At 43.6% G+C, this 25,182-nt stretch overlaps 1 protein-coding gene across 4 annotated transcripts in view; it reads right to left on the bottom strand.

The window, feature by feature from the left end:
• MTRF1L (mitochondrial translation release factor 1 like) overlaps positions 1-23,945 on the bottom strand; it is a 26,473-nt gene extending 2,528 nt beyond the window's left edge. The window contains exons 1-5 of one of the 4 annotated variants that reach the window (XM_073337702.1): positions 23,570-23,945; positions 13,133-13,212; positions 10,084-10,267; positions 3,618-3,781; positions 2,496-2,613 (exon numbers count right to left, since the gene is read on the bottom strand). In XM_073337702.1, coding sequence (XP_073193803.1) covers positions 2,496-2,613; positions 3,618-3,781; positions 10,084-10,267; positions 13,133-13,212; positions 23,570-23,870 — 847 coding nt within the window. In that variant the 5' untranslated portion in view covers positions 23,871-23,945. Of the gene's footprint in view, positions 1-2,495; positions 2,614-3,617; positions 3,782-10,083; positions 10,268-11,705; positions 12,034-13,132; positions 13,215-19,770; positions 19,877-23,569 lie in introns of those variants that run through there. The other 3 variants (XM_073337703.1, XM_073337705.1, XM_073337706.1) reach the window with 3 other exon arrangements.
• Positions 23,946-25,182: the final 1,237 nt, after the last annotated feature.

Genomic DNA, 25,182 nt, shown 5'->3' on the forward strand with positions numbered 1-25,182 from the left:
GAGAAGAAGAGGCTGCAGTAATCAATGTGGGAGAATCAGGGTGTGGACAATTATTATTATAGCACCACACAAACATGCGCTAAACTCTTCCGCTATAAAAAAAATATGGTCACCACCCCAAAGAGCAAGAAGTGTGAGTAATGAATACCGGGAAGATAAATAAACTGATGGGAATACAGGGGTTACAAAGCAATTTCATATAAATTTCTAGGATTTGTTTATATATCTTGCTGGCTCTATAAGGTTGTGTTTTTAATACTGATTGTTTATATAGTTTAAAAACTTGTTTTCCCTCTGTAACCATAAGGGAGTGTGAATGGAGCGGATACAACAGGAATAATGGAAGTGGAAGAACAGGAACATAAAAGGGGGGGGTGTGATGGAGACAGGCACAAGAGGAAAGAAGAAACAAAATGGTATAGGAAAAGGTCAAGAGATGAAGCATGGCATAGTAGGCAGATCAGAGAACAGTTCATAAGCTCATATAGCAACAAATGTAATTGGTTGCTGAAGTCCAACATCTTGGAGTGTCTGTCTATCATTAAGAAAACTGTGATTATAAAGATGGGCTGCTGCTGCCCTGGTTCCCAAGGGAGCTGGGATATTTAGTGCTCTGCGGGGACTTGGCTTCCTATGTGGGCATTCCATGGTTCAGTGGAAGATGAAGGGAGGCTCAAGAAGATCTAAAATGCCCACTGCTAGATGGGACAAGTATTTTAGTAATCAGAACCGAGTAATAGTGCTCATCTTTGTAAAATAAGTGGTAACATTCTGGATATGTTGGGAGAAGGAGGCATAAGAGATGACTCTGATGTTGCAAAACTAATGGCAATGGGAGAATAGAGCGAGCTCAAATAAAAGGGGAAGCCAACATAATGAGAGAAGAATGGAGCCTTTGAAAGAGATATCTGAGAGGTCTGAGGAGAATCTGGACCTTTCACGGCTATAAGAACCAAGGGAAAACAAGGTGTTGAACACTGGAGTGATCAGCAATACTGAGGCTGCAGAAAGAGATAACAGAGATTCTGGAATTTGGCTCTGATGATATGTCGGAAATGTTGATGACAGCAGTTTTGGTGGAGGTGAAGAGTGGAAGCTAAATAAGAAGGGGTCCAAAAGGAAGCTGGATGAGGGGAAGTCAAGGCAGCTGTTGTAGATGGCACACTGAAAGAGCTCAGAAGTGAGTAGAAAGAAGATTGTATGGCATTTGGAAGTGGATGGCATTTAAGGGGGTTTTTTTGGTTTTTTTTTTTTTTTTAATTTTTGAGGATGAAGAAACGAGAGTATGCTTGTATGCTGTGAGGAAGGAGCCAGAAGACAGATGAAAGTCAAAGGCTGAGAATGGGATCAAGGAGACAGGTGGAGGAGTTGCAGTTACCTGCATTAAGGTAGCATCAATACACTTCAATTAGGAGCGGGGCCCCACAGCAGTAAGAACCATGTTAAATTGAGAAAGACACTGCCTGCTTCAAAGAGCTAACATTGTAATGCTAAGTAGAAAAGGAGATACCCTGTTCTCCAGATGCTGTGGAGGAAAGGGGAGAACCACCAAACACAATTGTTCAGTGGGTCTCAAGCTGGCTCCTGAAGATCTGTCTGCTACTGCCTCTCGTCCTTTTTTCAGCTGCTAAATTGCATTAAAAAACTAAAAATATAAATTTTCCATCTATGCAACTGCTGTAGTTGTCTCAAGGATGTTATTGTGAATAAAAAGGGAGATGGTTTAATGAACTGGATTGTAAAAGGAGGTGGTCTGCAAAACTGTGAATGGGGGAAGAAGTGGTTGACAAGACATTTTATATTAATGAGCTATGAAAACATTTGAGAATGGAACTTTGTCTTCAAGGTTTCAGAATAATCTAGAGTTGTATCAAAAGCAACAGAAATTGATTTGTGTGATAAAATTATCATTGCTAACTAAGAAGAGGCAAAATTCCAAGTACAGAGTACTTCCACACTCAAGTACTTCCACGCTCAAGCAAATCATTGTCCTAATAGTCTGACCTGCTTTTAAGCACTACTTCTCTTTATATGTGAAATTTAACAAACATGGAAAGTGATAAATTGTAATCAAGAGGATTATAGGCTACCCCCTGAAAACAGACATTTATCCCAGTGCACCTCAATCTTCAGTTCCAACACTAATAATTTAGTACTGGACCCATGAAGCAGAAGCCACCAGGTTTGCCAAGACGGATAGTGGTTTTGTGATGTGGAGAACTGTCCACTGAGATCTAAATTTGGATGTAATTTTATAAAGTTTGTAGAAATGAATAGTTATTTCACTAACCCTTTCCAAAACCCTCATCCCATAAGGATTTTACAATATTAAATTACATGAATTTTTGTCTCCCAGTACTGAAAATTGTTCTTACAAAGCGATTGAAGAAGAAGTAGAATTATTTAGCTTTTTGACCTTTCAACCTGATAAGATATCTGCATTTTAGTTATGCCAATAGTTTCACATTGTAGATCCTTTATTAAGATTTAGGTACCTGTTGGAATATGAACTATCCGTACAGCGCTGTCAGTTGTATTTACATGCTGGCCCCCAGCTCCACTGGCTCGCTTAGTTTCAGTTTGTAAATCTTTGGGATTAATTATCAGATTGATCTGTGATAGGGAAGATAGAACAAAAAACAAAACAAAACAAAACAAAAACTCACATACATCTTTGTTTCTCCTTTCTATACAAATGAGTTAGTTATTTTTAATACAAACATTTGGATATTTTTTTAAACAGTATATTTCAGTAGGAGATCAAAACCATTTCAAGTTGATGAGGAGTGCAATGAAACAACTTAACAGTTACAGAAAGCACAATACAGTCCTGTTGATCAGACTGCAGTGCAAGCTCCTCTGAGGCAAAGATCAATACAAAGCTTTAATTCTCAGCTAGTTCAAGGGTATTAGCTCAGCAAATCCCTGAGGAGAACAAAATTCTCAGCAAATCTTTTTAGGGGGAGAAAAATATGGAATTTATAGATAATGCATATGTAAACAAAATCTCTAAATTCCAGAGATTTTTGGTCCCAGTTCTTTTGTCACTGTGTCGGGGATACAAGTCCCCCTTTGACATGCCTCTGGTGAAGTCCAGCTAGGAAGAGCCAATATTTGGATGAGGGATTCCTGAGACATTTTCCCCCCACACATAAAAACCTCCTGTGACCAATTTGTATTCCCACTTTCCATACACTAAAGCATTCCTCTAAAATTGTAATAGACTTTGGTTCTAAAACGTTGTTTTTGAATGGAACATTTTTCAAGCTTAGGAAACACTCTGTGTAAATAAAATATAGAAGCTAAAGAGATCTTACTCCATACAAAGTAATTCTCTACAAGCTATGTGAGAGAAAATCCTATTGAACTCACAACAGTTTGTTGGTGGGAAAATGTTGTGAGGCAGGAATGTGAAGAAATCCACAAACACACACACTTAAGTGTGCCCGTGCTCTCTAGCCTCTCCAGACATAAATATGATCATTAGATGCAACATGACTTGGGGTTTTTCAGGGAGCGGTCAAAAGATTGAAAAAGGAAAGATTTTACATGTCTTCAAAACGGCAGGTAATGGGGGTTGTTCATGGGACGATTAGTTATATTTAAATACATCTTACCTCCATGGGTTGGGGTAATATTGCGATAGTCATTGTACTGGTGTGAACACGGCCTTGCTTTTCTGTCTTTGGCACTCGCTGAACACGATGCACTCCTCCTTCAAACTTCATGTGCTTGTAAGCTTCAAGACCTGCTATACTGGCAGCTGCATGTCTCAGGCCACCTTAAAGACAAAGAGAAAACAGTCTTACTATAACTATCCTATTACAATTTGAAACATTTTATTTAGATGATACTGACACTTGTTGTTGGGAAAAAGTTAGGAATAATTTATCGAGTAACTTATGTGTAGTCTGAATCAGGCTTTACTTAATTATCAAGTACCACCTCACCAGCCAACCTGTGTTCCATTCCTCAACATTCTGCAGCACTCTTGCTTTCTATATGTTTTCTCATGTAGCTTTTGGTGTTGGGGAAAATCAAGATTGCTGATTACACAATGAAGAGGCAGGCAGTGTCCCTTCTTGGCTAAGTGTTCCACTAGGAAATTTCCATAGGAATTATCTTCTATTTTTTTTTTTTTTAAACAAGCAGTTAACAAGGAAAAATGTTTTAACTAATATCTTTAGTCAGGTTTAATACCCAATGATGCAAAAAACCTCCAAGAACAGAAATTCCCTGCAGGTTGTTTGTTAAAGGGAGACGTGTCAAATTCATTCTGTGGAGGAGGCCAAATGCCATTTTAAATTATGCCTATGGGCCATGATATATATTTACACCTACGTAGCTCCCTCCATTCATGGAACTCCCACTGATGTCAATGAGAAGTTTACACAAAGATCATGAGCAGAATATGGTCTCTGTACAGTAACAAACTTACTTATTATTTGTTAGTATCTTGCCATATTCAGCATCACTCAATGGAAAAATTTGCTCAACTTTAGGACCACGACTATTTTTGTTCTTTGTGTCTCTTTCCCACCCACCTTTAGTCCCTTTCCCCTCTTCCCTGTTTTTGTATTTCTCTTCCTTTCTTCTTTCTCTGCATTCCCTTTCCTGCTGAGAGGGAGGAAAAATCCTCAATTCCAAACCACCCCTTTCCAGTCACTAAAATTATCAGCAATGAAACAGTTAATGCTGACAAAAAGTGTCACACCTTGAATTTGGAGTTAAACCCAAAGAGATTAATAGGAATGGGAAGGTTCAGATCACTAAAAGCCACTCCTGCAACAGTATACGTTAGAAGAAAGGGAGTACTTGTGGCACCTTAGAGACTAACCAATTTATTTGAGCATAAGCTTTCGTGAGCTACAGCTCACTTCATTGGATGCATTCAGTAGAAAATACAGTGGGGAGATTTATATACATAGAGAACATGAAACAATGGGTGTTACCATACACACTGTAAGGAGAGTGATCACTTAAGGTGAGCTATTACCAGCAAGCGGGGGGGGGGGGGGGAGGGAGTGGAGGGAACCTTTTATAGTTATAATCAAGGTGGGTCATTTCCAGCAGTTGACAAGAACATCTGAGGAACAGCTTGGGGGGGGGGGGGAATAAACATGGGGAAATAGTTTTACTTTGTGTAATGACCCATCCACTCCCAGTCTCTATTCAAGCCTAAGTTAAACTGTATCCAGTTTGCAAATTAATTCCAATTCAGCAGTCTCTTGTTGGAGTCTGTTTTTGAAGTTTTTTTGGTGAAGAATTGCCACTCTTAGGTCTGTAATCAAGTGACCAAAGAGACTGAAGTGTTCTCCGACTGGTTTTTGAACGTTATAATTCTTGACGTCTGATTTGTGTCCATTTAATCTTTTACGTAGAGACTGTCCAGTTTGGCCAATGTCCATGGCAGAGGGGCATTGCTGGCACATGATGGCAAAAATCACATTGGTAGATGTGCAGGTGAACGAGCCTCTGATAGTGTGGCTGATGTGATTAGGCCCTATGATGGTGTCCCCTGAATAGATATGTGGACACAGTTGGCATCGGGCTTTGTTGCAAGGATAGGTTCCCTGGGTTAGTGGTTCTGGTGTGTGGTTGCTGGCGAGTATTTGCTTCAGGTTGGGGGGCTGTCTGTAAGCAAGGACTGGCCTGTCTCCCAAGATCTGTGAGAGTGATGGGTCATCCTTCAGGATAGGTTGTAGATCCTTTATGATGTGTTGGAGAGGTTTTAGTTGGGGGCTGAAGGTGATAGGTAGTGGCATTCTGTTATTTTCTTTGCTGGGCCTGTCCTGTAGTAGGTGACTTCTGGGTACTCTTCTGGCTCTGTCAATCTGTTTCTTCACTTCAGCAGCTGGGTACTGTAGTTGTAAGAACGCTTGATAGAGATCTTGTAGGTGTTTGTCTCTGTCTGAGGGGTTGGAGCAAATGCGGTTGTATCGTAGAACTTGGCTGTAGACAATGGGTCGTGTGGTGTGGTCTGGATGAAAGCTGGAGGCATGTAGGTAGGAACAGCAGTCAGTAGGTTTCCAGTATAGGGTGGTGTTTATGTGACCATCGCTTATTAGCACCATAGTGTCCAGGAAGTGGATCTCTTGTGTGGACTGGTGCAGGCTGAGGTTGATGGTGGGATGGAAATGGTTGAAATCATGGTGGAATTCCTCAAGGGCTTCTTTTACATGGGTCCAGATGATAAAGATGTCATCAATGTAGCGAAGTAGAGTAGGGGTATTATGGGACAAGAGCTGAGGAAGCGTTGTTCTGAGTCAGCCAAAGAAATGTTGGCATACTGTGGGGCCATGCAGGTACCCATAGCAGTGCCACTGATTTGAAGGTATACATTGTCCCCAAATGTGAAATAGTTATGGGTGAGGACAAAGTCACAAAGTTCAGCCACCAGGTTTGCTGTGACATTATTGGGGATACCGTTCCTGATGGCTTGTAGTCCATCTTCGTGTGGAATGTTGATGTAGGGGGCTTCTACGTCTATAGTGGCCAGGATGGTGTTTTCAGGAAGATCACCTATGGATTGTAGTTTCCTCAGGAAGTCAGTGGCGTCTCCAAGATAGCTGGGAGTACTGGTAGCATAGGGCCTGAGGAGGGAGTCTACATAGCCAGACAATCCTGTTGTCAGGGTGCCAATGCCTGAGATGATGGGGCGTCCAAGATTTCCAGGTTTATGGATCTTGGGTAGCAGATAGAATACCCCAGGTCGGGGTTCCAGGGGTGTGTCTGTGTGGATTTGTTCTTGTGCTTTTTCAGGGAGTTTCTTGAGCAACTGGTGTAGTTTCTTTTGGTAACCCTCAGTGGGATCAGAGGGTAATGGCTTGTATAAATTGGTGTTGGAGAGCTTCCTAGCAGCCTCTTGTTCATATTCTGACCTATTCATGATGATGACAGCACCTCCTCTGTCAGATTATGATGTCAGAGTTGTTTCTGAGGCTGTGGATGGCATTGTGTTCTGCACGGCTGAGGTTATGGGGCAAGTGATGCTGCTTTTCCACAATTTCAGCCCATGCACATCCAAGGAGAGACTGCTGAATTGGAATTAATTTGCAAACTGGATACAATTAACTTAGGCTTGAATAGAGACTGGGTGTGGATGGGTCATTACACAAAGTAAACAATTTCCCCATGCTTATTCCCTCCTCCCCCCCCCCCCAACTGTTCCTCAGATGTTCTTGTCAACTGCTGGAAATGGCCCACCTTGATTATCACTACAAAAGGTTCCCCCCTCCTCCCCCCACTCTCCTGCTGGTAATAGCTCACCTTAAGTGATCACTCTCCTTACAGTGTGTATGGTAACACCCATTGTTTCATGTTCTCTATGTATATAAATCTCCCCACTGTATTTTCTACTGTATTTTCTACTGAATGCATCCAATGAAGTGAGCTGTAGCTCACGAAAGCTTATGCTCAAATAAATTTGTTAGTCTCCAAGGTGCCACAAGTACTCCTTTTCTTTTTGCGAATACAGACTAACAGGGCTGCTACTCTGAAACCTGTCAGTATACGTTAGGTTGTCTCTTCAAGGGCTAGATAGAAGCTTTCTAAAATGAAAGCCAAAACAGTGTAGAAATCTGACTATGCAATCTAGGCCACCAAAAATACATCTAGCAGGCCGGATCCACACTGTGGGACTGGTGTTTGACAACTGTAATTAAAGGTTTTGCAAATATTGCTGTTCTCTGCAGACTCTTAATATTCTATTAACATTTTCTCACAAAAAAAGAAATAAGTTTTGATTCCATTAAGTCAGTCTGTAGGGATCCCAATTTTTTTTTTAAACGTCTGTATGCCAACCTTATCATTTCCCTCCCTGCTCCCTTACAAAGCCATTTGACCTATCCTGGTGATTTTTTAAAAATGTTGCCCATACTTGCCAATAAAATAGGGTTTTATATGAATTTGTAAGTGTATCACTTTGTTACCTCAATGCATAATTAAACAAACTTTATAGCTTAAGTGATTTGTCAGCATGTATCAGTTTATTATGTTAATGCTATACATTAAATCCACCACTTAACACTAATAAATACAGCTATCCAAGATACAATTTGGATATGTCTGTTAAATAAGAATGGCTGCCAAAGAAATCTGAAAGTTTAACATATGCTCTCCATGCTAACAATTCTTGTGAAATCTTTCAATTGTATAAATATGGCCATCATCAGACTGAGCTAAAGATTTATTGCTGTATATTCAGGGATTCTTGCTCAATTACACAGAATTTAGGCTTACTATAATATTAATGCTTAAGCACGTTTATTCTAATTAAAAAGCTAAATAAAGTATCTCTTCTGCATAGCTAGCTGAAGAGGAAGCTGGCTGATGATCACAGTAAAAATACTTTGAAAGGGCACAGTGCTATGGTTTTAGTGATTATTAAGTCAGTTTCTAGTGGATTCTAGTGATTCAGCTTTTCCCCTACATTTCCCATGCCTTGTCCCAAAAGTTTTTATGTTTCCAAAATAGATGTACGAGCTATACAGGTCAAACATCTTATTTGTTTACCATTTGGTGAACCTACATTTATGTCTTTTGTGAAATGTTTTAGGGAGTTAATCTGCTTTAGTAAACCATTCGTATTTAATCAGAAGCTACCACAGCAAGTGGAAATAAAAGAAACAAAAACAAGAATGGACATTAATTAACTTGATTAAGAAACAAAGTACTACCACCACACCTAAGGCACACCCACAGGAATGCCTGATACCATCTGTACTGTGACTTGGCAAGCTAATTTACTGGCAAACTGGGTATGCTTGACCATAACAATCAGTTTACTTGTGATACAGTTAGTCTACCTGATGGATGTCCTTGAACTATAAATCTTGGCATGTTTAAGAATTAGCACATGGGGAATTGATTAATCCAGTTAACAATAACATCTCTAGAAGGAAATTCTGAAGTAATAGAAAATTTGAGCTCATCATGGTCATTAGCAACTAGCAGTCCAAATTGATCAGCTGATGAGAAAAGAACTGAAGAAGACTGTAGCATAGACCAGTTTTACATATTTTAATGTTTCTGCTTTTAAAAAAAATCCTGTTACACAATTTAAACTTTACTAGATGGAATAAAAGATACAAATGAATAAATCCTATCTTCATTAAGATGGAGTCACAAGGATCATTTTATGATAGTCAGAAAGTGACCACCAGTCTAGCTTACCAAGAGGATGGGTTTCACAAAGGAACCAGATCTATATTTTCAGAAGTACAAATGCATGCAACAACCAAATACATGTGTACTTGTAAGTTTGCCCATTAAGATATGTCCCTATAATTCCCAAAGGGTAATATTCATTTCAGTGAAGAGTGCCAGGTCAAGGTCTTTCACACTATTTAAGCCTTTATCATAAGAGTTATATGGTTATATGGAGATCATCAGGTTTATGGAATAGTTCAACCTTTAAACTTACTGTCCAGGTGAATTTACAATTGAGCACGTGTGTGATATTGAGAAATATCACATTTTTGGTGCAGACTAGTGAGGTTTTATTGAACATTTTTACTGAAACAAAAAACTTAAAATGGATGAGAAAATATTTGGCAGAAGACAACATTTCAGATAAATTCAAGATATTTCAGCTTAGTCATTGAACATAATTTTAATTAAATAGTGCCCCTCTCTGTGTCAAAGCACCCAGAGCAATGAACAAACATTCAGAATACAACAGAATGAAGGTATTATAAGAACAAGAATATTAAACAGCTATATAAAACAACTGTGTCCAAATCAATAAAAAATATACTTGAGAATACATAAATGTACCACTATGCAGATATATTCACCCCAAACATGTAACATCAATTAATATTTATTTTTCTCAAGCTACGCCAACTACATTGTGTGAAGCTATAGATCTTCATTCTTTGTGAAACAGTAGAAATGCCATTTCATACTCACAGTAAAAATTGAGTAAAATCTTGTTTATATATTAAAACAGCTTCACTGATTCTGTTTACTTAAATTTAGAAGTGAAGTTGTAGGTAGGCAAGCAACAAAACCCTCATATAAGTAAATTTCTTTTAACTATACAACTTTTCTAGTCTAGTTATTAGAGCATTAATTACAAACCTATTTCACTCGGAAAATATTCCAGTATTTCAAATCTCCAGTTTTTATATGCAGCATATTGTTGATACATATCAAATATCTCTGCAGTGAACAGCATGGCTTCCTGTCCACCAACGCCAGCAGTTACTTCCATGACCAAATCACTCTTGTCTGTTTCTTCTGAAGGAATCAAATGCAATACTATCTGTAAATACAAAAAGTAACACACCTTTTTACCTGTTTAAGGGCTTGTCTATACTGCGCAAAAACTTGCCAGTCAAGGAGCTTTTTGCGCTCAAACTGCAGACATGTACAAACTGCCAAGCCACTTTGTGCGCAGAAACTCCTCAGTTGCAGCGCTGCAAAAAACCACCAGGAGAGTCATAAGGCTATTTGCACAGAGGCTCCAGCGCTCTATTGCCAGTGTGAACGCTTGATTGCTTTCTGCCCTGTAATTGGCCTCCAGAGCTGTCCCATAATGCCTCAAGTGACCACTCTGCTTATTGTTTTGAACTCGGCTGCCCTGGAGCCACGCGCCCCTCCCCTTTCAAAGCACTGTTTCTGACAGCCCTTGAGTGCTGTGCTGATCTGCTCTGGGACACAAAGCAAACCATTAATGTGGAATGCTCCTGCTGTTGAACACAGAGGGGGTGTGTGTGTGAGCCCAGGGAGGAAGGCAAGGGCTGCTGTTGGGGTTTCCCTCTCCGACTGCCTCAGGACTGGTTGCTTCCTGCTGCTGTCTGAACTTACAAGACAGCATGCTGATACATTCTCTGTCCCCCAAAACACAGTCTCTCCCCCACCACCCCATACACCCACACATACTCACTCTCCTCTGCTACCCCCTCACTTCAGCTGAAAAGCAGCTGGCAATGTAGTAGGAAGCCCATGGAACAATGGGATTGGGAAACCTGCATCATGTGATGCTGTGTCTGCCCCATGAGGCATTGCAAACCCTCCCCAAAGCACCCTGTGGCCAGTTGCACAGTGGGATAGCGACCACAATGCACTGTTGTCTTTGCCATTGCAAGAGCTGCTAATGTGGATGTGCTCCAGTATCACAAGCAGCACCGTGTGGACACCCAACAGCGGTTTAATTCCAGCGTTTTAATAAAAGTGGTATAACTTGTGGCACAGAAACTTGCCAGTGTAGACATACCCTAAGATTTTCTTCCCCTGACATCTCAATGCATACTTGAAATGTTTCAGGTTTCAGAGTAACAGCCGTGTTAGTCTGTATTCGCAAAAAGAAAAGGAGTACTTGTGGCACCTTAGAGACTAACCAATTTATTTGAGCATAAGCTTTTGTTAGCTACAGCTCACTTCATCCGATGAATGCATCTGATGAAGTGAGCTGTAGCTCACGAAAGCTCATGCTCAAATAAATTGGTTAGTCTCTAAGGTGCCACAAGTACTCCTTTTCTTTTTGAAATATTTCAGTATGTTCAGATGGTATGAAAATGTCATGCAAGCTGGCAATCGTTTTATTTTGCAGTCTGTTACAGTAGCTCCTTAACATTCTCCAAGTAGGTAGTTTTCTTAATGCTCTTTCTCCATACTCAGCGTTTTAAGCTCAGCCTCCATTTTTGTATTATAATTTTCCCCAGGCAACTCCCTTTAATACATGAATATATAATACTTACTAGCATTTCTCGGTAGACTTCAAGGAAGGTAAGTATCATTATCCTCATTGTATAGGCAAAATAACCTGCTCAAAGTCATACAGCAGGTCAATGGAAGTCCTAGGAATAGAACCCAAATCTCCTGACTTCCAGTCTAATGCCCTTTTTGTTAATACACTACCTCCCTGAAGACTAACTGGAGTCAAGTGTGCGTTTGTTGAGAAAAGGCTTTTTTGTGTTTGTGATGGTGAAAGGCTCCCTTCAAGATGACCAACAAAACCTTGCGCAGATTTCCATCAGCCAGAAGAGGCCTCTGCTTCTGGAGACTGCAGAAATCACTGACCAATATCTGGAAATGGAAAGTCTTTTTTAAACAGATCTTCTTTTAACTCAGTACTAGCTTATCAACTAAGTAGCTCTATGACTGAAAAAGTTCGAAAGTGTGTCATGGAGCTGTTGAGGATTTTTGTTTTGTTTTATTTTATTTCTTTTAAATCAGGAGAGATGTGAATTTGTATTGAGTCACAAATTAAAAATGCCCTGAAATTAAAACCTGAAAATACGTCATTAATAGCCTTTATAAAACAATTTTACACGTTGGACCAAGCTCGCTTCAAACACTTCCCTGTAATGTTTTCACCCATTACTGCTTGCTTGTACTGAGTAAAGTTTCTCTATATCAATATCTTTGTCCTATCTATTCTTCCTGTAAATCTATACATTTTTGTATGTTTACAAAAAAATAAGCATATAAACCAACTGTCATTTTGGTGCTGGATGAGCATGTGGCAAAATTAATCAATTTTCTTTAACAGATCAGATTTAGAAAAAAGCAATAACTTTTTAACTTGTTATCATGCACATTCCAGAGGGAATGATTTTGATGAAAGTTACTACTATGCAGATGCCTATACAAACTAACAAGTGGGAACTATTACATAGTTTACAAATGTCTTTTGTAAAAGCAATAGCCTACTCTCACAATGATCCTATGTGTATTTGCCCTTATCAGTTGATAAAGGCCCTGGGCACATATATAAGCAGTAAAACTAAGTAACTGTTTCTCTTGCAGCCAGAGAAAGGAGGAAGCCTTATTAGCATTTATAGTTTGACATTCTTGAGAAGTGCTCACATAGTTGCTCTATAAATACAAATAAATGCTTTTCAGGTTTCAGGAATGGTCTAAGGATATTTGGTCCATGGAGGGATGGACTAGATTACCTCTCAAGGTCCCTTCCCCAGCCCTGTATTTCTGTGATTTTATAATATGTCAACTTTGCAGTTCTTCACTTCAAACATGGGATGGTATTTCATTCTATCAACTATAAAAAATGAAAAACTAATTTGAATGAAGTTGTATGGTTATAAATGAGGACAGGATTTGGCTAGTGCTCATTTAACTTTGAATAGTAGACGGACATATGCCGTTACTTTACAAAGGACTATACCTGGCGCTTCAATTCAGTTATCTCTTCCTGACAGGAAACTATTTCTTCTTCTGCAAGCTTCTGCAAATCTTCATTCTCACCTGCAATATCGGAGTGTGTTAATCCTCAAGAGCTATGATTTACACAATCTCATTAATCCTCCCTCCACAATAGCTGTATGATGAACCACACTTCTTACTGAATAAAAATATATTTTGCATGTCATTAAAAGTTGAAAAATATGATATGCGATTACCTTAGACCTTAGTCCATCCCGTGCTTTGCTGCACATTGGGCTACCCTAACATTTGCCATGATACATGATAGAGTTGAATAATTATTTTTAATAGTATTTTCTAGTATTGTCTAGATTAGATATGGGGAGATCCACTCTATTCAATATCTCTTTATTCTATCCAGAAAGAAACGTGAAAACTAACTAGGGGCATGGCTACACTGGAAACTTCAAAACGCTCCCACGGCAGTCCTTTGAAGTGCAAGTGTGGTAGTGTGCAAGCACCGGGAGAGAAGAGAGCTCTCCCAGCGCTCCTGGTAATCCACCTCCATGAGGGGATTACCTCTAAGTGCTGGGAGCATAGCCTGTCTACACTAGCGCTTTAAAGCGCTCAGACTTGCTGCACTCAGGGGGGTGATTTTTCACACCCCTGAGCCAGCAAGTTAGAGCGCTATAAAATGTAAGTGTAGACAAGCCCTAGGAGTTAATCTTAAAATTCTCTATTTACCTAAGGGTTTGCCTGAATCACAACATTCTCACCTCTACCCCACCCCTCAGCACAGATGACATTTCTTGAATATTACAAGCAATTCTTAAAATAAATTAATCCAGCCCAGACAGACTTTTAAACAACCTGCAATTATCACTTCTAGCAATGAAGGGGACTGTTATATTTGTCATGCCCATTCAATCCTTTATCGTTCTTCTGCAATTATCAAGAATGGTGCCAATGTGGTGGTAGTTTTTGTGAAGCTTACACCAGTCCACGGGATACTGAACTAAAAATACTACGTACATTTAGCTAGCACACAGGCCAAACCGGTCATCATATTGCAGTAACTCTTGGCCACTTCTGACCTTGACTGGATTCCGAATGGTAACCCAGAAGTTGAAGGCTTTATATCCCATTACCAGTCACCTCATAAAAATGTTTTCAAAGCATAGAGTTCTAAACAATAGTTTCTTTTCAATGTAAAATCAAACACTTTTGATGTAGAATAGCTGAAAAAAATTACATTTAATGTTGAAAGTTGAAAACTATTGTGTACCTATCATTAAAAAATTTACTGGAATAGTGTTTCACTAAAAAATTCCTGACCATGCTTGATTTTAGATACTACCAATATTTGTACACAAGCTTATTTTAGGACCAGCCTACTCTAGAAAGGCTTTGCCGATACAGCTATATTGGTATAGCTATATCAGCAGAGGCCCAATTGGAGACGCAATTTATAAGGGCATAAGGAGGTCTCTGCAGGTATAGTTAAACAACTTCCCAAATGACAAAAGCTATTCCAGCAAAAGGACTCTTTTGCTTATATAACTATGTCTACACAGGATTTTGCCAGTATTGCTGGGCTGGTCACAGCTATGCCAGCAAGATGTTGTTACCTAGACTTAAGTGTTGCCTACATTGGCAAGTTTCTCTCCAGTAAAGCAGCTTTCTGCGCTATAACTCCCAAGGTGTACACACTGCCAGGCCACTTAGTGCACAGAAACTGTGCAGTTGTAGCGATTTAATTAAAAAAAAACAAAACAAAAAACCACACCCCGACAAGAGGTGTACAGCTTTCTGTGCTGGGGCTACAGCGCTGCAATGCCACTGTTGACACCGTGGCGATTACAGCGCTGCGATTGGCCTCTGGGAGCTGTCTCACAATGCCTGTTCTCGCCTCTCTGGTCATCGGTTTGAACTCTACTGCCCTGCCCTCAGGTGACCAATCGTCATCCCCACCCCATAAATTCCTTTGGAAATTTGAAAGTCCCCTTCCTGTTTGCTTGGTGATGTGTGCAGTAGTGTCTGCGCATCTTTCCAGGTGGCCATGTCTGCTCCATGCACCATGCGATCCCCCGCTTGGAGCAATGCCAAGCTACTGGACCTCATCAGTATTTGGGAAGAGGAGGCTGTCCAGTCCCAGTTGCTCTCCATCCGTAGGAAGAATGATACCGACAGAGATTTCACGATGCATGACAGAAAGGGTCCATGACCGGGACACATTACAATGTAGGGTCAAAGTGAAGGAGCTGCGCAATGCCTACTACAAGGCGCGGGAAGCAAACAGCCACTTCAGTGCTGCGCCCACAAGCTGCCGGTTCTACAAAGAGCTGGACACGAAACTCGGCAGTGATCCCACCTCCACTGCGAAGGCCTCTGTGAATACTTTGCTGGCTCACGTGCCAGTTGAGACGGGACTGAGCCAGAAGGAGGAAATCTTGGATGAGGATGTGGCGGGGGACCCAGAAGCAGATGACGACTCAGAGGCCAGAGATGCATGCAGCCATGAGCTCTTTTCTACCCTGAAGGAGCCTAGCCAGTCACAGCTGTCGGAGACTGGCGAAGCGCAAACAGGAGAGGAGGCCCCTGGTAAGTGGATTTGATTTTGGGAATTGCTGAAACGAGTTGTTGGGGGCAGGGGGATGGCAGAAAGCAGACTTGTCTCCCACTGTATGCCTACTCTGAGTGGCGGAACAGGCTGTTGATTGACTCCCTCACTTCACAGGCATCTCCCTCAGAGATCTCCAGGAAACTCTTGTGGAGATACTGGGCAATCTGCTGGCACTGCTGCAGGTTCTTGGGCAGAGCTGCTTTGTTTCTTGCCCCATTAACGGTAACTTTCCCACACCACTGTGCCATCATGGGGGGGAAGAGGGGAAACATTGCTGCACACATGTGAGCTGCATAGGGGCCAGGACGGAAGCCATAGGCTTGGAGAAGACCCTCCCCAGATTCCCTGCTCACCCTCAGCAGCAAGATATCTTCCATAATGATCACATCCTGTGGAAAGTGTGGGGACAGGAATGATTATCAGCCCCCCAACAGTGCTGGCTCTCACCAAGAGCCATGTCCCCACTGTACAGCAGGGTCCGGGAAGAGTGATATACCCTGCCCCTGCGGCTACTCACCATTTTGGGGGTCTTGTGGCTCATGTGTGCTTGCCTGGGATCAGCCAGTTAGTGACAGGTGTGAGAGTACTGGCTGTGTTTTAAAGCACTGAATCAGTGTTGTCTGTGTTGCAAAGAATACTGCTTCTGTAAAACGTTGCGTTTAAACTTCACAGAGATGACCTTGGGAGCCCAGCCTCCCTCTTTGTTAGCAGCAGCTGAATGGCTGCGCAGAATTAGAAAGTGGCCAAGAAGAACTAAGGAGGACTTTCTGCATGAGGTTATGATGCATTCTGCTGCCGAGAAACAGGAATTGAAGGAGTGGAGGGACAGCAAGAAGAGGGACCGAAAGGAGAACACAGCACGTGAGAATGAAGCCACGGAGCAGCTCTTAAACGTTATGGAGTGCCAAGCAGACACGATCCAGGTGATACTAGCTCTTCAAACTGAGTAGCTCTGTGCCCACCCTCCCCTACAGCTGCTGTTGCAAAACTCTTTCCCATGCATATCCCCCCCAACACATTCTTATCAACCTCCTGGCTCCAGTCTCTACCCGCAGCATTCCACTCCTCCCTCCTCACAGTCCGGCACTATGGACTCCCACTGCACTCAACACCATTCCCTCAGCAGTTTGGCCCTGCTGAAGTACAGTACCCACATTATACTCCAAAGAAGAAGGTTGGATATGATCCCTGGACATACACAAATCTTTAGGCATCCCGGGACCCCTCCTCCCCCTGCGATCTTCCCTTCCCCCATCCCCCTCCCTGCAGATGTATTTTTTTGTTTGACTCTCCTCTGATTGTTGTCTTTTAATAAAAGAATTGTGTTGATTTGAAAGCAATCTTTATTTTATCAATTGAAAGCAAAAAGAGCACTGCAAAGCAACATACAATTATGTTAAACCCCTTTATTGCATCATGTGCACCAAATCACCTCCTAGCATTACAAACGCTGCACTCCCGAGCATAGCAACAAATATTAGAGGCTTTCAGCTTCAAATTGCTGTCTCAAGGCATCCCTCATCCTTATGGCCCTGCGCTGTGCCCTTCTAATAGCCCTGGTCTCTAGCTGTTCAAACTTAGCCTCTAGGTGCTGAGCCTCTACGGTTCAGCCCTGAGTGAAGCTTTCACCCTTCCCTTCACAAATATTATGGGGCATACAGCACGTGGCCCCATGTATGGCTTCATAAGCCACGGCATTAAGGGGTAGGTGGGGTCTCCCAGGATCACAATGGGCATTTCAACTTCCCCTACAATGATCTTCTGGTCCAGGAAGAAAGTCCCTGCTTGCAGCTTCTTGAACAGGCCAGAGTTCCCAAAAGATGCATGAGTCATGCACCTTTCTGGACCAGCCTGCCTTAATGTCTGTGAAATGCCCAAGGTGGTCCACAAGTGCCTGGAGAATCATTGAGAAACACCCCTTGCAATTAATGTACTCAGTGGCAAGGTGGTCGGGTGCCAGAATTGGAATATGCGTGCCAACTATCGCCTCTCCGCAATTAGGGAAGCCCATTTCTGCAAAGCCGTCCACAATGTCACACACGTTGCCCAGAGTCACGGTCTTTTGGAGCAGGATGCGATTAATGGCCCTGCACACTTCCATCAACACGAGTCCAACAGTCGACTTTCTGACTCCAAACTGGTTAGTGGCTGATCAGTAGCAGTCTGGAGTAGCCAACTTCCACAGTGCAATCGCCCCACACTTCTCCAATGGCAGGGCAGTTCTCATTCTCGTGTCCTTGCACCACAGGACTGGGGCGAGCTCATCACATAGTCCCATGAATGTGGCTTTCCTCATCCGAAAGTTCTGCAGCCACTACTCGTCATCCCAGACGTGCATGACGATGTGATCCCACCACTCAGTGATTGTTTCCCGAGCCCAAAAGCGGCATTCCACCATGGTCAGCACCTCTGTGAATGCCACAAGCAATCTTGTGTCGTAGCTTCTACGTGTGGCGAGATCAATGTCGCACTCCTCTTGCCTTTGTAGTTTAAGGAATAATTCCACTGCCACTCATGACGTGTTGTCAGAGCGAGCAGCATACTGGTGAGCAGTTCAGGATCCATTCCTGCAGCCCGAAGAGGCAGGGCACGCAGTACAGAAACCACTGAAAGATTGCGCCAAAGGTGGACAGAAGCTCAGGGATTTCTGGGATGCGAAGCAATGCATCACGACGCATTGGGACAGGACCCAGGATGCCCCGCAACCGCCTCTGCCTTCCCACAAGTCTTAGCAGCAGAAGAGGTGCTCTGTGGGATAGCTGCCCAGAGTGTACTGCTCCAAATACCATTGCAAGTGTGAACACACTATTGCACAGGCAGCTGACGGTGTGAAAACACAAGAGCAGTTTCCTTTCAGCGCTCTCTGAGCAGAGCTGTAACTTTGTCAGTGTAGACATGCCCTTAGGCTACCAAATATAATTTCACATACAACAAAACACCACACCCAAGACAATCTCTTAAGAAAACACTATGACCCCACTGAAAGGCGAAGGCTCTTTGTGTACGGTCTACTCAGAAAATGAAAGTGTGACTGGAGTGCAGGTAGGCATATCCACACTAGCTTTAATCCAGCTAGCATAGATAACAATAGTAGTGAAGACATGGCATTCAGTGTAGGTTAGCTCAAGTATGTAGCCAGGGTCCTTAGTGGGCTTGTACTCAGGTGAGTAGCCTGCAATGAAGTCCATGTCACCACATCTTCATTACTGTTGTTATCCATGCTAGGTAGATTAGTGTGGGTATGCCTGCCTGGGCTACAATTACACCTGTGTAAATATACCCTCAAGTGTCTGTTGCTTGAATGCAGTGAGCGATAAGGAAACAGTATCAGCATGGATTAAGCAGGTGTGCGTTACACACACACACTCCTTCCCTCCCCAGTTCAGTTAGTAGATATAGAGCAGCTCTTTCAATGAGTCTGCTCTCTACACTTCATTGCTTGGGCTGCACTGCTACTCTTTGCTGAGAGCCTTTCACTCCCCTGCTACTTCTGTTGGCTTCCGAATTTAAGTCTGAATTAAACTTTTGACACAACAAGCCTAGAGCAACATAGAAAAGATGCTCTGCTACATTGCCAGCCTCAGGCAAATAAAAATATCCTCCGAGGGAACACTGGTAAAGAGTGCAGAAGGTGGTGTTTGCCTATTTGCTATATATGCTAATACAGGTTAGAAGCATAAATTGTCATGCATACTCAAAAGACCAGACGATGCTCTAAATAAGGATGGGTGGACTCAAAACTGATTTCCAATACATGATTTTTTATTGTGATTAAGACAGTAGCTGTACTGTATCTCATTTTTCCTCCTCTATCTAGAAGGAAAATGCTGTGCACTGTACAGTTACTGGGGCTGCATTATTTCCCACACACGCTCAATTCTAAATTGACCTGCAAGTATGTTTAAAGGGAGGATCATTAAATAAAGCTGGTGATCTGCATTTATAGACAGGCTCTCAGCACCATGTAAGCCTCATGTTAGAGGCTTGAGAAGTGTGTAAAACCTTGATTGGGCACTCTTCACTAAATTCAATATTACCCATTAGATGTAGCGTAGTAGCCGTGTCAGTCCCAGGCTATTAGAGAGACAGCATGGGTAATGTAATAGCCTCATGGTCTCGGACACCATCCGATGGTCCAAGGACATCTACATCGAACACATCACCGGCCACTGACAGTACCAGGAGGTGTGAGCCGGTACGACATCGTGCATCAACTATGGGAAAGGGACTGAGAGACTTTTTCCATTGGAACATATGAACTGGAACCATAAACTCACTGAACATTAAAACCCACCAAATGAGGTTAGATCTATCCTCATCATCATATCCGCTCATTATACTCCACACCTGAATATAGCCATTAAATGGACAACACACCCCCATAACTCAATGTCTGTTCTTTGACCCGTTAAACTTTTACCCCAAATCAGGGAGACTGCAGATTATGTATTCCTTATGCCACCCGCTCCTAAACTGAATTTCGCACCCCTTGATAATCTGTACCTTATTCCCTGATAACCAGAAACTTCTATGCCTAAACTCTGTACCGTTTTCTTTTTACTTCAACATTATCTTAATAAAATTAATAAATCTCTCTATTACCCGTTGTAAATTATAGGGCCATATCTTAATGGGAAAAAAAAAGGTGAAGTTTTGAATTAAGTTAGCTTAGTCAAGTTAGCTTAGAACATCCAAAAGCCCTTTAAGGCCTTACCATCACTAAGAAAGAAGGTATGCTTTTAACAAATTAATTTAATATGTGTTAAAACCCTGGTGTAGTCAAAGTTATTTTTAGTTTTAAAATCTTAGCTAGTCAAGTAAACTGTAGGCTCCCCACTATGGTTTACCTCAATCAGCTAATGTGTTAAAAGTACAACTGCTTGTCTACATTAGGATTTTAACATGTTAATATATATCTTTTTCCTAGTGACAATGAGGTCTAAGGCTATATCTTCACTGCAGTGAAATAACTAATGCAACCAAAACAATCTAAGGCCTGAGCTACACTAAAACTTATTTCTACATAGTTTCAGAGCTCAGGGCTGTGAAATATCCACACAACTGAGCACTGTCGTTATGCCAACCTAATCCCCCGTCTAGACGCAGCTAGGTTGATGGAAGAATACTTGTGTCGATCTAGCAATTGTTGCTTGGGAAGGAAGTGTTTCTGCAGCAACTGAAAAAACCTGTTCCATCACTGTAGGCTGTGTCTACACACTGTGAGATTATACAGGCATAGCTATTGCGCCCGAACTATGCCACTATAGTCCCCATAGCATAGACATAGCTGATGAGTAAAAAGTCAAATGATTGCCAGGTGGAGGTGGTAGAATTATTTCTATTTCACTCTTTTCATTTGTAATTGTTCCATGAAGAGCTTATACAAGCAAATTTTAGTCCATCATCTATTTGCAAAGTGACAGTTATGATCTTTTATGGTCTGGGGAAAATATACCATGTTAGAAAATATTAATTTTGGGCCTGCGCACACTAGGATAAGATAAGTGTTTTTAGAATGCATTGGCTAACACATATTAACACAAAACTTCAATACTGCCAACATGCAAACATTAAAAAATCATGAGTCAGGCCCCTCAAAAACATGACAGGTTTCAGAGTAGCAGCCGTGGTAGTCTGTATTTGCAAAAAGAAAAAGGAGGACTTGTGGCACCTTAGAGACTAACCAATTTATTTGAGCATAAGCTTTCGTGAGCTACAGCTCAACTTCTGGGTACTCTTCTGGCTCTGTCAATCTGTTTCTTCACTTCAGCAGGTGGGCATTATAGTTGTAAGAATGCTTATGCTAACTTTTTTATGGCTGACTTAGAACAACGCTTCCTCAGCTCTTGTCCCCTAATGTCCCTACTCTAATTGTGCTACATTGATGACATTTTCATCATCTGGACCCATGGAAAAGAAGCCCTTGAGGAATTCCACCATGATTTCAACCATTTCCATCCCACCATCAACCTCAGCCTGCACCAGTCCACACAAGAGATCCACTTCCTGGACACTATGGTGCTAATAAGCGATGGTCACATAAACACCACCCTATACTGGAAACCTACTGACCGCTATTCCTACCTACATGCCTCCAGCTTTCATCCAGACCACACCACACGACCCATTGTCTACAGCCAAGCTATACGATACAACCGCATTTGCTCCAACCCCTCAGACAGAGACAAACACCTACAAGATCTCTATCAAGCATTCTTACAACTACAATACCCACCTGCTGAAGTGAAGAAACAGATTGACAGAGCCAGAAGAGTACCCGGAAGTCACCTACTACAGGACAGGCCCAACAAAGAAAATAACAGAATGCCATCACCTTCAGCCCCCAACTAAAACCTCTCCAACACATCATAAAGGATCTACAACCTATCCTGAAGGAGGACCCATCACTCTCACAGATCTTGGGAGACAGGCCAGTCCTTGCTTACAGACAGCCCCACAACCTGAAGCAAATACTCACCAGCAACCACACCACACAATAGAACCACTAACCCAGGAACCTGTCCTTGCAACACAGCCCGATGCCAACTGTGTCCACATATCTATTCAGGAGACACCATCATAGGGCCTAATCACATCAGCCACACTATCAGAGGCTCGTTCACCTGCACATCTACCAATGTGATATATGCCATCATGTGCCAGCAATGCCCCTCTACCATGGACATTGGCCAAACTGGACAGTCTCTACGTAAAAGAATAAATGGACACAAATCAGACGTCAAGAATTATAACATTCAAAAACCAGTTGGAAAACACTTCAATCTCTTTGGTCACTCGATTACAGACCTAAAAGTGGCAATTCTTCAACAAAAAAACTTCAAAAACAGACTCCAACAAGAGACTGCTGAATTGGAATTAATTTGCAAACTGGATACAATTAATTTAGGCTTGAATAGAGACTGGGAGTGGATGGGTCATTACACAAAGTGAAACTATTTCCCCATGTTTATTCCCCTCCCCGACGTTCTTGTCAACTGCTGGAAATGGCCCACCTTGATCATCACTACAAAAGGTTCTTCCCCCCTGCTCTCCAACTGGTAATAGCTCACCTTAAGTGTGTATGGTAACACCCATTGTTTCATGTTCTCTATGAATATAAATCTCCCCACTGTATTTTCCACTAAATGCATCCAATGAAGTGAGCTGTAGCTCACGAAAGCTTATGCTCTAATAAATGTGTTAGTCTCTAAGGTGCCACAAGTACTCCTTTTCTTTTTTCGAGAACATGAGTTTTTCTAAAAGTAATATTTTTTTTCTGGTTATAGAGCCTTTAGGGTTCACATTTGCAATTTTTTCTCTGCCATCCCTGAAGGCTGGAAACTTTTTTCAAAAATGAAACCTGTGATTCTCACTTAAAAAAAAAACAATTGCAGGAACTATGGCCCAGATCCCCAAGGGGATTTAAATCCTAGCCTAGATAGGACCGTCAGGGGCACAAGCCCAATTAACACTCACTGATACTGGGGAAATTATTTCAGCTTAAGGTAAAGTGTGAATTTAAAGCAGAACAGCTATTGCTGATTAACTCCTTGTGTGCAGGCTCTTATTCTGCAACAGGAGCATCTTAATCTCAACTGCATTAAACTAAAATGCAATAAAGCACCGAGCACTCTTAATTCCAGATTTAATCAGGAATTAACTCCCCCTGTAGACAAACCCAGAGCTAGCTGCCACGGGCACGCACACTGCGCAGGCGCACACACACAGCAAGCTCAGTCCCAGCACCTGCGGTTGCGCGTCCGATATCCCACGGGGCGGGTGGGCGGAGCCAGAAAGAGGGGGCGGGGCCATTCGCGCTCTGCGGGGGTCTCTCACCTCCTCGTGCCAGCTCTTGCGTGTCCCGCAACTCCTGCTCCTTGGCCCACAGCCGCTGGACCCGCGCTCCCAGCTCGGGGCCGGCTCGGCCCCGCGTCTGCTCCTCCAGGAAGCGGCGCAGCCCGGGCGCGGCGAACAGCGTCTCCAGGCCAGGCCAGGAGCTCAGCGGGCGCCGCGGCGGCTGCGCGGCACGTCCCCAGCCCAGACAGGCCCCGGCGGCGGCCCCGCGGCAGCTCCTGGCCGGAGGCGGGGCCGCGCGCAGCCCTTGCCCCGCGAGGAGAGTCCGCGCGAGCAGCCGCATGACCCACGCGAGCGACCCGCGGCGGAAAAGACCGAAGAGGCTCGAGTCTGTCTCCGGCCACGACCTCTTCGGGAATGGCCGGAAACGTTCGGGTGGCTCCCCTTGAATCCCGGAAACTGCCGAAGGCGCTCGGCTCCCCACCAGCTTCGGAAACAGCCGACAAGGGATCGGACTGGACGGCCAGGAGAAGGGGGCGGGGCGGAGACAGACCCAGGCCCCACCACTGACGCGGCGTGTCTGAGCCGCCGGGTCCTAGCTCGCCCCGGCACACGGCGGCCGGAGCCTTCGCCAGAGGCTGGGCAAGACCCAGGGAAGGTCCGAGAGAGCCAGAGCCACCCGTGATCATCACCCTGCGTCTCTACAGCCTCTGCACCCCTCCTACCTCTACATCCCCACAGCCCCTGCCAGCCACACAGCCCCTCCTTCCTCTAGTCCCCACAGCCCCTCCAACTACACAGCTCCTCCTACCTATACGTCCCACAGCCCCTCCTTCCTCTAGTCCCCACAGCCCCTCCTACCTATAATCCCACAGCCCCTCCAACTACACAGCTCCTCCTACCTATACGTCCCACAGCCCCTCCAACTACACAGCCCCTTCTACCTATACATCCCACAGCCCCTCCAACTACACAGCCCCTCCTACCTATACGTCCCCACAGCCCCTCCCAGCCACACAGCCCCTCCTACCTATACGTCCCCACAGCCCCTCCTACCTATACGTTCCCACAGCGCCTCCCAGCCACACAGCCCCTCCTTCCTCTAGGTCCCCACAGCCCCTCCTACCCATACGTACCCCCAGCCCCTCCTACCCACACAGCCCCTCCTACCCATACGTACCCCCAGCCCCTCCTACCCACACAGCCCCTCCTACCCATACGTACCCACAGCCCCGCCCAGCCACACAGCCCCTCCTTTCTATAGGTCCCCACAGCCCCTCCCAGCTACACAGCCCCTCCTTCCTATACACCCCCACAGCCCCTCCCAGCCACACAGCCCCTCCTACCCATACGTACCCCCAGCCCCTCCCAGCCACACAGCCCCTCCTACCCATACGTACCCACAGCCCCGCCCAGCCACACAGCCCCTCCTTTCTATAGGTCCCCACAGCCCCTCCCAGCTACACAGCCCCTCCTTCCTATACACCCCCACAGTCCCTCCCAGCCACACAGCCCCTCCTACCTATATGTCCCACAGCCCCTCCCAGCCACACAGCCCCTCCTTCCTCTACGTCCCCACAGCCCCTCCCAGCCACACAGCCCCTCCTTCCTCTACGTCCCCATAGCCCCTCCCAGCCACACAGCCCCTCCTTCCT

Source organism: Lepidochelys kempii, chromosome 3 (genome assembly GCF_965140265.1).
Source record: "Lepidochelys kempii isolate rLepKem1 chromosome 3, rLepKem1.hap2, whole genome shotgun sequence".
Lineage (NCBI taxonomy): Eukaryota > Metazoa > Chordata > Testudines > Cheloniidae > Lepidochelys > Lepidochelys kempii.